Source organism: Pan troglodytes, chromosome 16, assembly GCF_028858775.2.
Source record: "Pan troglodytes isolate AG18354 chromosome 16, NHGRI_mPanTro3-v2.0_pri, whole genome shotgun sequence".
Classification (NCBI taxonomy): Eukaryota; Metazoa; Chordata; class Mammalia; order Primates; family Hominidae; genus Pan; species Pan troglodytes.
The window spans coordinates 36,389,022-36,403,689 of record NC_072414.2 but is presented as its reverse complement, the minus strand read 5'-3'; the positions used below and the strand labels follow the sequence as shown (position 1 = coordinate 36,403,689).

The window sequence follows — 14,668 nt, the reverse complement described above, 5'->3', positions numbered from 1 at the left end:
CAATCAAGAAATATTTATTGAAAAAATAACTAGGTGCGACGGGTAAAACAGTGAGCCAGGCAGACACGGACACTGCCTTCCCCAAAGGTAATGATTTTTTTTTTTTTTTTTTTTTGAGACGGAGTCTTCACTCTGTCGCCCAGGATGGAGTGCAGTGGCGCGATCTCGGCTCAAACCTTCACCTCCCGGGTTCAAGCGATTCTTCTGCCTCAGCCCCCCGAGTAGCTGGGATTACAGGCGCGCGCCACCACGCCCGGCTAATTTTTGTATTTTTAGTAGAGACGGGGTTTCACCACGTTGGTCAGGCTGATCTCGTACTCCTGACCTCGTGATCCGCCCGCTTCGGCCTCCCGAAGTGCTGGTATTACAGGCGTGAGCCACCGCGCCCGGCCAAAGATCATAATCTATTGAAGAAGACACCCAAGTAAACAGAATTTAAAAACTGATAAAGCGAATACAAGGATGGCATGATAGGCGTTGTAAAACACATGAGAGTGCCGGCGAGGGGGTCTGGGAAGGTTTCGTACAATAACATCTGAGACAAAAAGGAGGAGTTGGTGTTGCAGGGGAAGAGTGTCTGGGTAAAGGAAACAACAGACGGAAAAGTCCAAATATGAGACTGTGTTGAGCCATTGGAGAAGTAGTTCTGTGCGCTAAGAAAAGAGGATGGGAGGGCAGGGGGAAGATGGCAAGAGAGGCTGAGAAGTAAGCAGAAATAACATACCGTTGTGAATCTCATTATTTCGAAGTATGGAGCAGGTGGGTTGTCTTCTGAAAACCTTGTATACTACAAGATTCTTCTGTCAGAGTTCATTTGCACCGTAAATCTTCCTAGTGCAAAAATGCTCTGAATGCGACATTTATTGGGAGCTGGTGGTATACACAGCACAGAACTATTAATAGTAACAGTCCACACACAAAAAAATAGATTCCTGAAAAGTTCAATGGAATCCAACAAATAATTAGTTTATCCAGAGTGTATCATGGAAAGCAGTAAAATACCAACTGAACAGTTACCCCATTATTACTAAAGGTTATTTTATTTATTTATTTATTTTTAGAGGCAGCGTCTCACTCCATTCCCCAGGCTGAAGTAATTAAAGCTCATTGCAACCTCAAAATCCATGGTTCAAGCCATCTTCCTGCCTTGGCCTCCCAAAGTGCTGGGATTACAGGCCTGAGCTACTGCACACAGCCCCTAAAGTTTTGTTTTGCTTTTTGTTTAGAGACAAGGACTTCCTCTGTACCCCTGGCTTGAGTGCAGTGGCATGATCATAACTCACTGCATCCTTAAACACCTGGGCTCAAGTGATCCTCCCACCTCAGCCTCCCAGTATCGAGGACTGGCTAATAAAGTTATTTTTAAATCAGGTAAAAATTAGAAATATTTCTGGGGGAAAAAATTTCCAAGAAATCGTTATTTCAAACCTTCACGTTCCTAAAACTTAAGTAAAATATGCTATTTCCAAAGAGCACTTTTATATGCATTTTGATTCTCCTAACAACCCTATGAGGTAGGTAAAATAGGTGGTATTTGTTCCCTGCCTTTCAGTTGAAGACACTGAAATTTGAAAAAAGAAGAAAAACATGCCATATCCAAAGACAGTCACAATCATCTAGTAAGAAATATAATAGAGACTCAAGCCCCTATTCTGCTCATTATACCACCTCTTATGGCAATATTATTACCATTGTTAAATTTGGTAAGTTTAGGGCCAGGCCATAATCTCAGCACTTTGGTAGGGTGAGGTGGGAGGATCATTGTATCTCAGGTTCAAGACCAGCCTTGGCAACATAGTGAGACCTTATCTCTATTAAAAGAAAAATTATTAAGTTTAGAAAGGTTGCTGATAGTAAGCCTAAGTCCATTTGCAATTTTTAACATTTTAACACCATTTTTTCACAAGGGATAATTGTTATGTTCTGCTTTTTACCTTAATTTATATCCCATGGTCTCTCTCCTAGCCTCCTTTTCTGCAATATCTAAGTGAATTGTTGTGAAGATCAAATTAGATTATTTACGAAAGCACTTAGCAAGATGCTTTCCTTGCTCCTTAAATGGTAGTAGTTAATGTCTTGAAGCTTCCGTAACAATCTAGTCCAAAATTTTGGAATAAAATAATGGTCTAAAAATATGAACTTAAAAAAGTATGAAGTATTTTTAGATGTAAAGCAGTGGCCACAGGAAAAAAGTGTAATTAATGCAAAAAGCTAGTAGCAGGTATTTTTGCTTTCTGGTTTTGTGTTTTTTTTGTTTTTTTTTTTTGAGAGGTGGAGTCTTGCTATATTGCCCAGGCGGCCCAGGCTGGACTCAAACTCTTGGGCTCAAGTGATCCTCTCACCTCAGCCTCCTGAGTAGCTGGAACTACAGGCACATGCCACCATACCCAGCTTGAATGCTTTTTAAACTATTCAAAACTACTGCTATATGAAGACACTAATGAAGTAGAGTGTTCATTAAGTAATGTAATAGGGTCAGGCACGGTGGCTCACGCCTGTAATCCCAACACTTTGGGAGGCCAAGGTGGGCAGATCACATGAGGTCAGGAGTTGAGACCAGCCTGGCCAACATGGCGAAACCCCATATGTACTAAAAATACAAAAATTAGCTGGGTGTGGTGGCACGTGCCTGTAATCTCAGCTACTCAGGAGTCTGAGTCAGGAGAATTGCTTGAACCCGGGAGGTAGATGTTGCAGTGGGCCAAGATAATGCTACTGCACTCCAGCCTGGGGGACAGAATGAGATTGCATCTCAAAAAAAAAAAAAAAATGTAGGCTGGGCATGGTGGCTCACGCCTGTAATCCCAGCACTTTGGGAGGCAGAGGTGGGTGGATCACGAAGTCAGGAGTTCAAGAACAGCCTGGCCAACATGGTGAAACCTCGTCTCTACTAAGGATGCAAAAAATTAGCCGGGTGTGGTGGCACGCGCCTGTAATCCCAGCTACTTGGGAGGCTGAGGCAGGAGAATCCCTTGAACTTGGGAGGCGGAGGTTGCAGTGAGCCGAGATCAGGCCATTGCACTCCAGCCTGGGAAACCGGGCAAGACTCTTGTCTCAGAAAAAAAAAAAAAAAAAAAAAAAAAGGTAATGTAATGCAAATACCTCAAATCTTCAGCAGTCTTTCAGTAGGTCCTTATTCCAGAGTATATGGAATATATTTACCTTTTACCTGAAATACAAGGCATTTGTTCTTCACAGTTCATTCTTATGTTAATTCTATGATGTATATGTTTTTGTCACTTATTGCAACTCAGTAAGGCAGTAATATTCATATTAAATATTGAAATACCAGAACTGTTATTTTGCTCCACTGTTGCAATTACTTGATGGCAATGGTCATCTGAAACTTAATGTGGTCAAAACTAAATTTTTAATTTTCTCTCAAACCTGCACCTCCTTAAGTATTCTCTGCCTTACTAAATGCAGTTTTTCTTTCTCATACACAATGTCCAATTTTAAAGTACAATAAACTTTCAAAATCAATTCTGAATCGAAACCCTTCTCATCACCTCAACTGCTTCTCTAGTTCAATAACCATCATCTTTAACTTGGAATGCTATAACAGCCTTTAAAGTCTTTCTGTTTCACTCTTGAACCCCTTCAATCTTTTCAACACAGCAGCCAGTTTTTTATTTTGTTTTTTTTTTGAGACAGAGTCTTGCTCTATTGCCCAGGCTGGAGTGCAGTGGCACAATCTCGGCTCATTGCAACCTCCACCTCCTGGGTTCAAGTGATTCACCTGCCTCAGCCTCCCAGGTAGCTGGGATTACAGGCGTGCACTACCACCCCTGGCTAATTTTTGTTTTTGTTTTTGTTTTTAAATACAGAGTCTTGCTCTTGTCACCCAGGCTGGAATGGCTCAATCTTGGCTCACTGCAACCTCTGCCTCATGGCCGGGCGCAGTGGCTCATGCCTGTAATCCCAGCACTTTGGGAGGCCGAGGCAGGCAGTTCGTGAGGTCATGAGATCGAGACCAGCCTGGCCAACATGATGAAACCCCAAAAATACAAAAATGAGCTGGGCATGGTGGCGGGCGCCTGTAATCCCAGCTACTGGGGAGGCTGAGGCAAGAGAATCACTTGAAATCGGAAGGTGGAGGTTGCAGTGAGCCGAGATTGCTCCACGACACTCCAGCCTGGGTGGAAGAGTGAAACTCCATCTCAAAAAAAAAATCTCATTAATAGTATTCTGTATTTAATACATGTTGCGTATATTGGTTAAGTAAAATATCAAAATCTCACCCTTTTTTAAAAAAATGTGGGCCGGGCGCCGTGGCTCACGCCTGTAATCCCAGCACTTTGGGAGGCCGAGGTGGGTGGATCACAAGGTCAGGAGATCGAGACCATCCTGGCTAACATGGTGAAACCCCATCTCTACTAAAAAATAATTAGCCGGGCATGGTGGCAGGCGCCTGTAGTCCCAGCTACTTGGGAGGCTGAGGCAGGAGAATGGCGTGAACTCGGGAGGCAGAGCTTGCAGTGAGCTGAGATCGTGCCACTGCCCTCCAGCCTGGGCGACAGAGCGAGACTCTGTCTCAAAAAAAAAAAAAAATGTGGCTACTAGAAAATTTAAAAATATACAGGTGGTTTCAATATTTCAATTGAATAGTGCTATACAGGATATTCACATTGCATGTTTTACCACCACCTCTTCAGAAAGGCCTTCCCTGATCGTCCTATCTAAAATAGCACCCCTCCATCACTATTCATTTTATTTTTTGTTTGTTTTTGATTTTTGAGGCTGAGTCTTGCTCTGTTGCCCAGGCTGGAGTGCACTGGTGTGATCTCAGCTCACTGCAACCTCTGCCTCCAGGGTTCAAGTGATTCTCCTGCCTCAGCCTCCTGAGTAGCTGGGACTACAGGCACATGCCACCATGCCCTGCTATTTTTGTATTTTTAGCCGAGATGGGGTTTCACCATGTTGGCCAGGCTGGTCTCGCACTTCTGACCTCAGGTGATTTGCCTGACTCGGCCTCCCAAAGTGCTGGGATTACAGGCATGAGCCACCGGGCTGGCCTATTATTTATTTATTTATTTATTTATTTATTTATTTTTGAGACAGAGTCTCACTCTGTCGCCGAGGCTGGAGTGCAATGGCGCGATCTGGGCTCACTGCAACCTCTGCCTCCCGGGTTCAAGCTATTCTCCTGCCTCAGCGAGTAGCTGGGATTATAGGCGCACGCCACCACGCTCGGCTAATTTTTTTGTATTTTTAGTAGAGATGGGGTTTCACCATGTTGGTCAGGCTGGTCTCATACTCCTGACCTCGTGATCCGCCCAACTCGGCCTCCCAAAGTGCTGGGATTACAGGCCTGAGCCACTGGGCTTGGCCTACCGGCCTATTACTCACTTTATTCTGGCTTCTTTTTCTCAGCATTTATCACTACTGGTCATATAATAAGCATATAAAATAATTTTGTCTCTTCCTCTAATATGTAGTTCCATGAAAGCGGGGATTTTGTCACGGCTGTATCCCCAGTACTCTGAACAGTTCTGTACACGTATTAGGTATTCAATACATAGTTGCAGAATGGTCATTGTTCTGCCATGATAGAATCCCGTGTTAGAGAGTTGGATGGATAGTGTCTTAAGGGCTGTACGTTAATTTTGACGAATAAATCAAAAATTCAAATTTCTGAGTCTCTCAACATGTCAACCCTGTGTTTCCAAATACTTGGACATGTTAGTTTGTAAGTCTTCAAGTTCATTTTTCTGCCATCTCCAATCTGCTATTAAACCCATCTGATGAATTTTTCATTTCAGTTATTGTTCTTTGCAGTTCTAGAATCTCATTAGGATTTTTATAATTTCTGTGTCTGTGCTGAGATTCCCTATCTGTTCTTTCATTAACATATTTTCATTTAATTCTTTAAACATATTTATAATAGCTCCATTAACAAATACAATAAAGGCTGGGTGCAGTGATTCATGCCTGTAGTCCTAGCACTTTGGGAAGCCGAGACGGGTGGATTGCCTGAGCTCAGGAATTCAAGACCAGCCTGGGCAACGTGGTGAAACCCTGTCTCCACTAAAATACACAAAAAGTAGCTGGGTGTGGTGTTGCGTGCCTGTAGTCCTTCCCAGCTACTCAGGAGGATGAGGCACGAGAATTGCTTAAACCTGGGAGGTGGAGGTTGCAGTGAGCCAAGGTCGTGCCACTGCACTCCCGCCTGGGCAACAGAGCAAGACTGTCTCCAGGCCGGGTGCGATGGCTCACACCTGTAATCCCAGCACTTTGGGAGGCCGAGGCGGGCAGATCATGAGGTCAGGAGATCGAGACCATCCTGGCTAACATGGTGAAACCCCATCTCTACTAAAAATACAAAAAATTAGCCGGGCGTAGTGGCAGGCGCCTGTAGTTCCAGCTACTTGGGAGGCTGAGGCAGGAGAATGGTGTGAACCCGGGAGGCAGAGCTTGCAGTGAGCAGAGATCGCGCCACTGCACTCCAGCCTGGGCGACAGAGTGAGACTCCATCTCAAAAAAAAAAAAAAAAAAAAGACTGTCTCCAAAACAAAACAAATAACAAAGTCCACCCCAATTTTAAAAAACTATGGACCACATTTTCTCATCTCTTTGTAGGTCTAGTCATTTTTTAGGGAACACTGGACATTATGAATAATAATGTTTTAGAGACTCTAGATTCTGTTATCTTCCCTGAAAAGTGATGATTCTTGTTTTAGCAGGCACTTCAGTTACTGAGTGGTCACCTAAACTTGTTGATGCTTGGTTTTATTTATACTTTGTTAGTTCACATCTATGGAAAGCCTAAGGAGACTTGCAAGCCCTATGTTGGCAGGACACAAGCTCCATACTCTGTTTCCCCTGCTAATCTTGTCAAGGCTTGACTTTAGGCTTTGATAAGGCAGATCTAGAGTAGGTCTTACTCTAGGGGATGGAGTTTACTCCTAATGTGCAGCCTTTCTAATGTTTCAGCTGTTGCTGCAATTTTTTTTTTTTTTTGAGACAGAGTTTCCCTCTGTTGCCCAGGCTGAAGTACAGTGGCATGATCTTGGCTCACTGCAACCTCTGCCTCCTGGGTTCAAGCGATTCTCGTGCCTCAGCCTCCCGAGTAGCTGGAATTACAGGCATGCGCCACCACGCCCAGCTAATTTTTGTGTTTTTTTTAGTAGAGATGGGGTTTCGCCATGTTGGCCAAGCTGGTCTCAAACTCCCGACCTCAGGTGATCCACCTGCCTTGGCCTCCCAGTGTTGGGATTACAGGCATGAGCCACCCGCCCAGCCTGTTGCTGCAATTGTTAAAGATGTTCACCTTGGCAGGCCCAGAAATCCAATGTCCCTTAGCACTGCTTTTGTGCCAAAACTTCTTGGCCTCTGGTATCTCTATTCTGTTCTCAACCCTGTAGCAACTGCTATCTGTAAGCATTAGATGGTCTTTTTTCTGAGCATATATAGCCCAGTCCTTGGCCATGGACTTGTGGGGACCTCTATATGGATTTCTGGGGCTGCCTCTGTGAACAGCTCCCTATTCTCTGGTGTCCGACCCAACAGATTCCAAATGTTTCAGCTGCTCCCTATGGTCTCTGCCTTCTCAGTTCAGCAGACCCACTGTGCTCTGCTCTTACTCCCAGCCTCTTTACACCACAAAAAGTGGGATGATTGTGGGGCTCACTGCCTAAGTTTCCCTTCTCTCAGAGATAGTAGTCTTGTGCTGGCTGGAAATAGTTGCCTAATACATCTTGTCGAGTTTTATAGGTGCTACTAATCCAAGAGGGCTAGTCAAGTTACTCCAACATAGCCAGAAGCAGAAGTCTCCCTTTCCTTACCTCAGACTTTTTTCTTTTTTTTTTAGTCAAGAGTCTCACTCTGTCACCCAGATTGGAATAGAGTAGTATGGTCATGGCTCACTGCAGCCTTGACCTCCTGGGCTCAAGTGTCCTCCCACCTCAGCATCCCAGACAGCTGGAACTATAGGCATACACCACTACAGGCATATACCTGGCTAATTTTTGTATTTTTTGTAGAGACAAGAGTTTCACCATGATGCCCAAGTTGGTCTTGAACTCCTGGGCTTAAGGAATCTGTCCACCTTGGCCTCTCAAAGTGCTGGGATTACAGGCATGAGCCACTGTGCCTGGCCTCCCTCAGATTTTTGAAGTGAAACTAAGGGAAGAGGAGCAGCCCCTCCCAGGTAGCAAAACTAAGAAAATATGATCTGTTAGAAGCCACAGTTAGAACTTTGAGGAGGGAGCTAGTTTGAGACAAGGTAGTAAGTAGAGGGAAGTAGAAATGGGAGTTGGTGAAACAAAGTCCTGGCAGCATTCCAGTCCTTGTTTCAGTTGTCTTTAAGTCCAGGGGATTCCTATTCTTTATGCACTTTTCTTACATGAACCATTACATTTCCCCCCTTTTTCTGGGTTAGTTGGTTGAATTTTCACTTGGAACTCTTAGTGAAGAGAGTTTTAAAAGAAACTGGGTAGGGTGCGGTGGCTCATGCCTGTAATCCCAGCGCTTTGGGAGGCCGAGGTGGATCACGAGGTCAAGAGATTGAGACCATCCTGGCCAACATGGTGAAACCCCGTCTCTACTAAAAATACAAAAATTAGCTGGGCGTGGTGGCACATGCCTGTAGTCCCAGCTACTCGGGAGGCTGAGGCATGAGAATCGCTTGAACCCGGGAGGCAGAGGTTGCGGTGAGCCGAGATCACGCCACTGCACTCCAGCCTGGCGACAGAGCTAGACTCCGTCTCAAAAAAAAAAAAAAAAAAATTAGAACTGAATGTCGATGGCCCACATGTGATGTGAAAACTCTATAACCTAGACTGAAAATGTATTAATGACACACTGTCCCATTGAAACCATGTGCCGCACATGAGAGAATAGGTGTTTCTAAGGTCAGCCCCATTATGGAAAGTGACTACCTTCCTGATACAGTTTGGCTCTGTGTCCCCATCCAAATCTCATCTCGAATTGTAATCTCCTGTGTAGAGGCAGGGACCTGGTGAGAGGTGACTGGTTAATGGCGAGGGTTTCCCCCATGCTGTTCTTGTGATAGTGAGTGAGTTCTTACAAGATCCACTGGTTTTAAAAATGGCAGTTTCCTGTGTGCACACTTTCTCTCCTGCCACCATGTAAAATGTGCCTTGCTTCCCTTTTGCCTTCTGCCATGACTGTAAGTTTCCTGAGGCCTCCCCAGCCATGCGGAACTGTGAGTCATTAAACCTCTTTCCTGTATAAATTACCGAGTCTCAGGTAGTACCTTTATAGCAGTGTGAAAACAGTCTAATACACTTCCTCCTAAGTATGTTGTTGCTTTTTTTCTGAGACGGAGTCTAGCTCTGTCGCCCAGGCTGGAGTGCAGTGGCTCGATCTTGGCTCACTGCAACCTCCGCCTCCTGGGTTCAAGCGATTCTCCTGCCTCAGCCTCCCAAGTAGCTGGGATTACAGGCGCACGCTACCAAGCCCGACTAATTTTTGTGTTTTTTTAATAGAGACAGGGTTTCACCACGTTGGCCAGGCTGGTCTCGAACTCCTGACCTTGTGATCTGCCTGCCTCAGCCTCCCAAAGTGCTGGGATTACAGGCGTGAGCCACCACACCTGTCTTGTTGTTGCTTTTTTTAAAAACAAATTCTCTGTCCTCATATTCAAGCAAATTTTGTTGTTACATGATTACAGGAATGAGAAGCCCAAAAGACACAATCTTAAGATTTCTTCAAACTGTGTCATATTTTAGAAATGATTTTGAAGTCATATTCACTTTTCTTCTAAAATCATCTTTCCATGTAGATTTGCTTCATTTTATTTATGGGTCAGTAGCAATACCTAAACTTACAAGGCTCTCCCTATCTTGACCCCTCCATACTACTTCAGCCTCATTTCTCTCTCCCTTGCATATTCCATTCCAGCCAAATAACTGTAATGTTTTAGTTCAGTAAAATCTAATTGTTTGGAACCTTAGAACATTCATTCATTCATTGATTGATTTGAGACAGAGTCTTGCTCTGTCACCCAGGCTGGAGTGCAGTGGTGATCTTGGCTTACTGTGACCTTCGCCTCCCGGGTTCAAGCGATTCTCCTGCCTCAGCCTCCTGAGTAGCTGGGATTACAGGCGCACGCCACCACCTCCAGCTAATTTCTGTCTTTTTAGTAGAGACACGGTTTCACCATGTTGGTCAGGCTGGTCTCGAACTCTTGACCTGGTGATCTGCCCGCCTCAGCCTCCCAAAGTGCTGGGATTATAGGAGTGAGCCACTGCGCCCAGCCAGAACTTTTATTTTTAATAGCTCTTTAACACTATTTAAAGTTATCTTGTTCATTTGTTTACTTGTGTATTATCTGACTGCCCCCACTTGAATGTACGCTCCATGCGAACAGAGACCTTGTCTATCTTATCCGCTTATCTTAATATCTAGAACAATGCTGGGCACATAATAGGCATTCAATATTTGTTGAATAAACTAGACCTACAGTAAAGAGCCCTGGTGTAAAAATATTTGGTTTTCAGGATGGGTATGGTAGCTCATGCCTGTAATCCCAGCACTTTGGGAGGTCGAGGCAGGTGGATCACCTGAGGTCAGGAGTTCGAGACCAGCCTGGCCAACATGGTGAAACCCTGTCTCTACCAAAAATACAAAAATTAGCCAGGTGTGGTGGCACGTGCCTGTAATCCCAGCTACTTGGGAGGCTGAGGCAGGAGAATTGCTTGAATCCGGGAGACAGAGGTTGCAGTGAGCCGAGATGCGCCACTGCACTCCAGCCTGGGCAACAGAGTGAGACTCCGTTTAAAAAAAAAAATTTGGTTTTTTAGTTTAGCTTAACTTAAAATGAGTGCTAAACTTACTCAGATTTTAGTGTTAAAATGTATTTACATCATGGGTGTGATGTTTGTGTATGTATTAGAATCAGCAAAACAGTGAAACAAGTTTAATTTTTAATTTATTAGAACCCAGTAAATGATGATTTTAAAAGCAGAGTTTCCATCAAATTAACACTTAATTCAGGGCAAAAATACATTTAAAAAACCTAAATCTTAAGGCAGAAGTAAAACATTATAAAAACAGTATGTCTAATACAGACTGTAAAATGTCAGATTTTTAAGAGATTCACATAGTATTTTATAGCACTAAAATATTAATACAGTCAGAAATATTATCAATTGGTCCAAGATTTCTGTTTATAAAATGTCTAGACTGCTAATTGAAGAAATGTTGCTGTATAAGTAATAGCTACAATACAACCAACCAAGTGATTGTTTTTATGACAAAAGAACTAAGGCAGGTAATTGCATGGTTTCCATTTGTAAAGCTTTTGCAGTATTAAAATATAAAGCATTACTAGGGGTATTTTTTGATTCATCTCCCTACCCTAATGCCCCCGAAATGTACATCACTTCCCTTTAACTCTATTTTAAAATTCTGTGAACCACCATACCTATTCATTGTAGGCCTGACCCTATAAAGGCATGAATTGTTTAATTTGATATGGTGGAAAAACAATTTTAGTAAACTACTACATCTTTTCCTAGTCATTGAGCAATTTCAAACAGAAGTCTTAAGAATTTTTGCACCTCAACAAGTGAACAACCTGTTTCTTTACCACTATAAGTTTGAATTTTGCCTAGAATGTGTTAGTACACAGGGGAAAACACATTTCATGTTTATGTGCAATTAACAGTAGCCCTTCTGAAAAATAGGGTTAACAATCTTAAATTTCCCCCTGTGATCAAAACCTTTTGTTTTTAGGGGGCAGGATAAGATTTAAAAGTGCTTTAAATCAGAAAACAAGAATTAGCTAGCTTACACATTCCACTGAATAGTGTCAAAAAAGATAAATGCATTTAAAATAATTTGTAAGTCTAGCAAATATAAGCTTGACGGGTTCTTAACTAACATATTAAGTAATTACAAAGATTCATTTTTTTACAAACTTTTAAGCTATTTTAATAAAATGGCTATAGACCTCACTGTACTTCTATTTATTTGTGCATTAATAAAAACCTGTTAAAATTCCTTATTTAGTACTTCTGAAAAAGTCTAATCAAATAAGATCCCTAAAATTACCAGAAAAGCTTTGAAATACTGATTGCAGATTCATTTCAAAGTAGATTTAACCCCTTTCAGGATCTGGTGTTTAAATCATGAATGTCTTCACCAACTTCAACTCTGAAAATATAAAAATTTTAGCCAGTTCTGGCTACAGTTAAACAGTACTGGTATTACTTGAAAAAATAAAAATTAAAAATATATTGTCAATCATGCATTCCACAATTTCAAGAACTAAGATATAACTCATAAATACTGTTATGTCTTTGCAGGTTATCTCAATTTCCATCAGGCCTCAGCTGAAAGCTCATCTGCCAAAACACATCAGCACTCATGTAAAATAAAAGGAGTAGGGAGGTGACTTTGTACACAATACTGTACAGTGTTTGGCTTCCAGTTTCCCTCTTGTGTGTAACTATTCTAGGTATGACTCCTTGAGCGTGAAATGAGGGGTAGATAGAACGGAACAGCTGTTGGGCTAACAAGAATTAGTGTGTAGACTGGGCGCAGTGGCTCATGCCTGGAGTTCCAGCACTTTGGGAGGCCAATGCAGGAGGATCACCTGAGGTCAGGAGTTCAAGACCAGCCTGGCCAACATGGTGAAACCCGTCTTTATTAAATATACAATTATTAGCTCTCTATTAAAAATACAAAAATTAGCTGGGCATGGTGGTGGGTGCCTGTAATCCCAGCTACTTGGGAGGCTGAGGCAGGAAAATTGCCTGAACCCAGGAGGCGGAGGTTGCAGTGAGCCAAGATTGTGCCATTGCACTCCAGCCTGGGAAACAAGACTAAAACTCTGTCTCAAAAAGAAAAAAAAAAAGAATTAGAGTATAAAAAGTTTTCTGCTGAATATCTGTTCTCTTCTTACTGTGGTTATGCTATGCCACATATAACCTGTACAACCATTTTGTCCTGTTTATCTATTTGTGGAAATAAGTTGGCTCAATAAAATGTGAAATATACATTAGTTTGCTTTAGATGCAAAGATTAGCTGTTTTTGGCTTAACTGTATCATAACCAAAAAAGTCTATACCTTGATAATACAATATGAAAAAGTTCACATATGTACATGGGTACATTCCTTCATTAAAGTTTTTCCTTAATTCTATCTCAATGTATCTTTACAACTGATACAATTCGTCTTTACAACAAAAGTCAGAAAGGACAAAGTAGAATGATTTCATTTTACAGCACTTTAGGTTTTCTGAAGCGTTCCTTTAGGACTTAAAGGACATCATTGAAATGTTGCTTTCCATAGTCTGCAGGATCCATTTGAAGCTCTCGTTCTTCATCATCTGTAAGTAAAATAATTTTGTATCAACATATTATTTTTTAAATCACTGCAGAAATCCAATTAATGTCTCAGTTTTTCATAGCCTTAAGGTAGTTTCCTGCTTGTTATTTTACACCTAGTACAAATAGTGTTCTATTTGTTAGTTGCTTGGCTAAAGAGTGAAAAGTATGTGGAACTATTTTGCAAGATTAATTTTAATAAATCTTTAGAAAATAGACATAGATGACAGACAAGCAGAAATAGAGCCAGATAGACATAACTAGTAAAACTTTAGGAACGCACAAATATTGAGGAGTTAATATTTTTATATAAATGTAGTCTTTTTTTTTTTTTTGAGACGGACTCTCACTCCGTTGCCTAGGCTGGAGTGCAGTGGTGCGATCTTGGCTCACTGCAACCTCTGTCTCCCAGGATCAAGTGATTCTCCTACCTCAGCCTCCCAAGTAGCTGGCACTACAGGCACCTGTCACCATGCCTGGCTAATTTCTGTATTTTTAGTAGAGACGGGGTTTTACCATGTTGGCCAGGCTGGTCTCAAACTCTTCACCGCAGGTGATCTGCCCACCTCGGCCTCCTAAAGTGCTGGGATTACAGGCTTGAGCCACAGTGCCCAGCCTAAATATATTATTTCTATATAGATGATATTTAGTCCTTTAAATTAAAGCTTTGGTAGAAACATTTCTGTACACATTTTCAGGCTTTTAAACATCGATTTTTTTTCTAAATTATAAAAGTATCCAATATTAGTATTTTAAAAATTATAAAAGACAGAAAAATAAAAGTCACTCATAATCCCAACATTTAACATTTTAGTGAATTTCTTTACGTCTCTGCAAAAGTAGCTTCCTCTTGGCTTCCTAAATGGGGTATAACAACCAAAATTTAACCTTTTATTAACTAAACAGAAAAAAAAGATTACTGTTAATAAAATCGTCAAAGCCTCTTTGAGTGGCTGTATTAAATTACTCCAAATAGTGCTATGGAGTTTGATTTATTTGGCTATTACAGATTTTTCTGGCTCTTTCTTGGCTATGAGTTGTCACTTTGCCTTCTTGTCAATTTACCTGCCAATAGCAATTCTTCTTTTCTAATTTTGCTGCAAATTACAGGTTTTGAAATGAGACTGCTGAAGAGGTTTTTTTGTTTGTTTGTTTGTTTGTTTGTTTTTCTGAGACAGAATCTTGCTCTGTTGGCCAGGCTCAAGTGTAGTGGTATTATCATGGCTCACTTGCAGTCTCAACCTCCCGGCCTCAAGTAATCCTCCCACCTCAACCTCCCAGGTAGCTGGGACCACAGGTGCACGCCACCACACTAGGCTACATTTTGTATTTTTTGTAAAGACAGGGTTTTGCCATTTGTCCAGGCTAGTCT

General features: G+C 42.0%; 1 protein-coding gene across 2 annotated transcripts in view; it reads right to left on the bottom strand.

Annotated features, from left to right (window-relative positions):
- Window positions 1–10,877: 10,877 nt before the first annotated feature.
- The window catches only part of GOLM2 (golgi membrane protein 2), a 126,538-nt gene continuing 122,747 nt past the window's right edge, over window positions 10,878–14,668 (bottom strand). For both annotated transcript variants that reach the window (XM_009428964.5, XM_016928132.4), the window contains one exon: window positions 10,878–13,298. In XM_009428964.5, coding sequence (XP_009427239.1) covers window positions 13,228–13,298 — 71 coding nt within the window. In that variant the 3' untranslated portion in view covers window positions 10,878–13,227. The remainder of the gene's footprint in view (window positions 13,299–14,668) is intronic.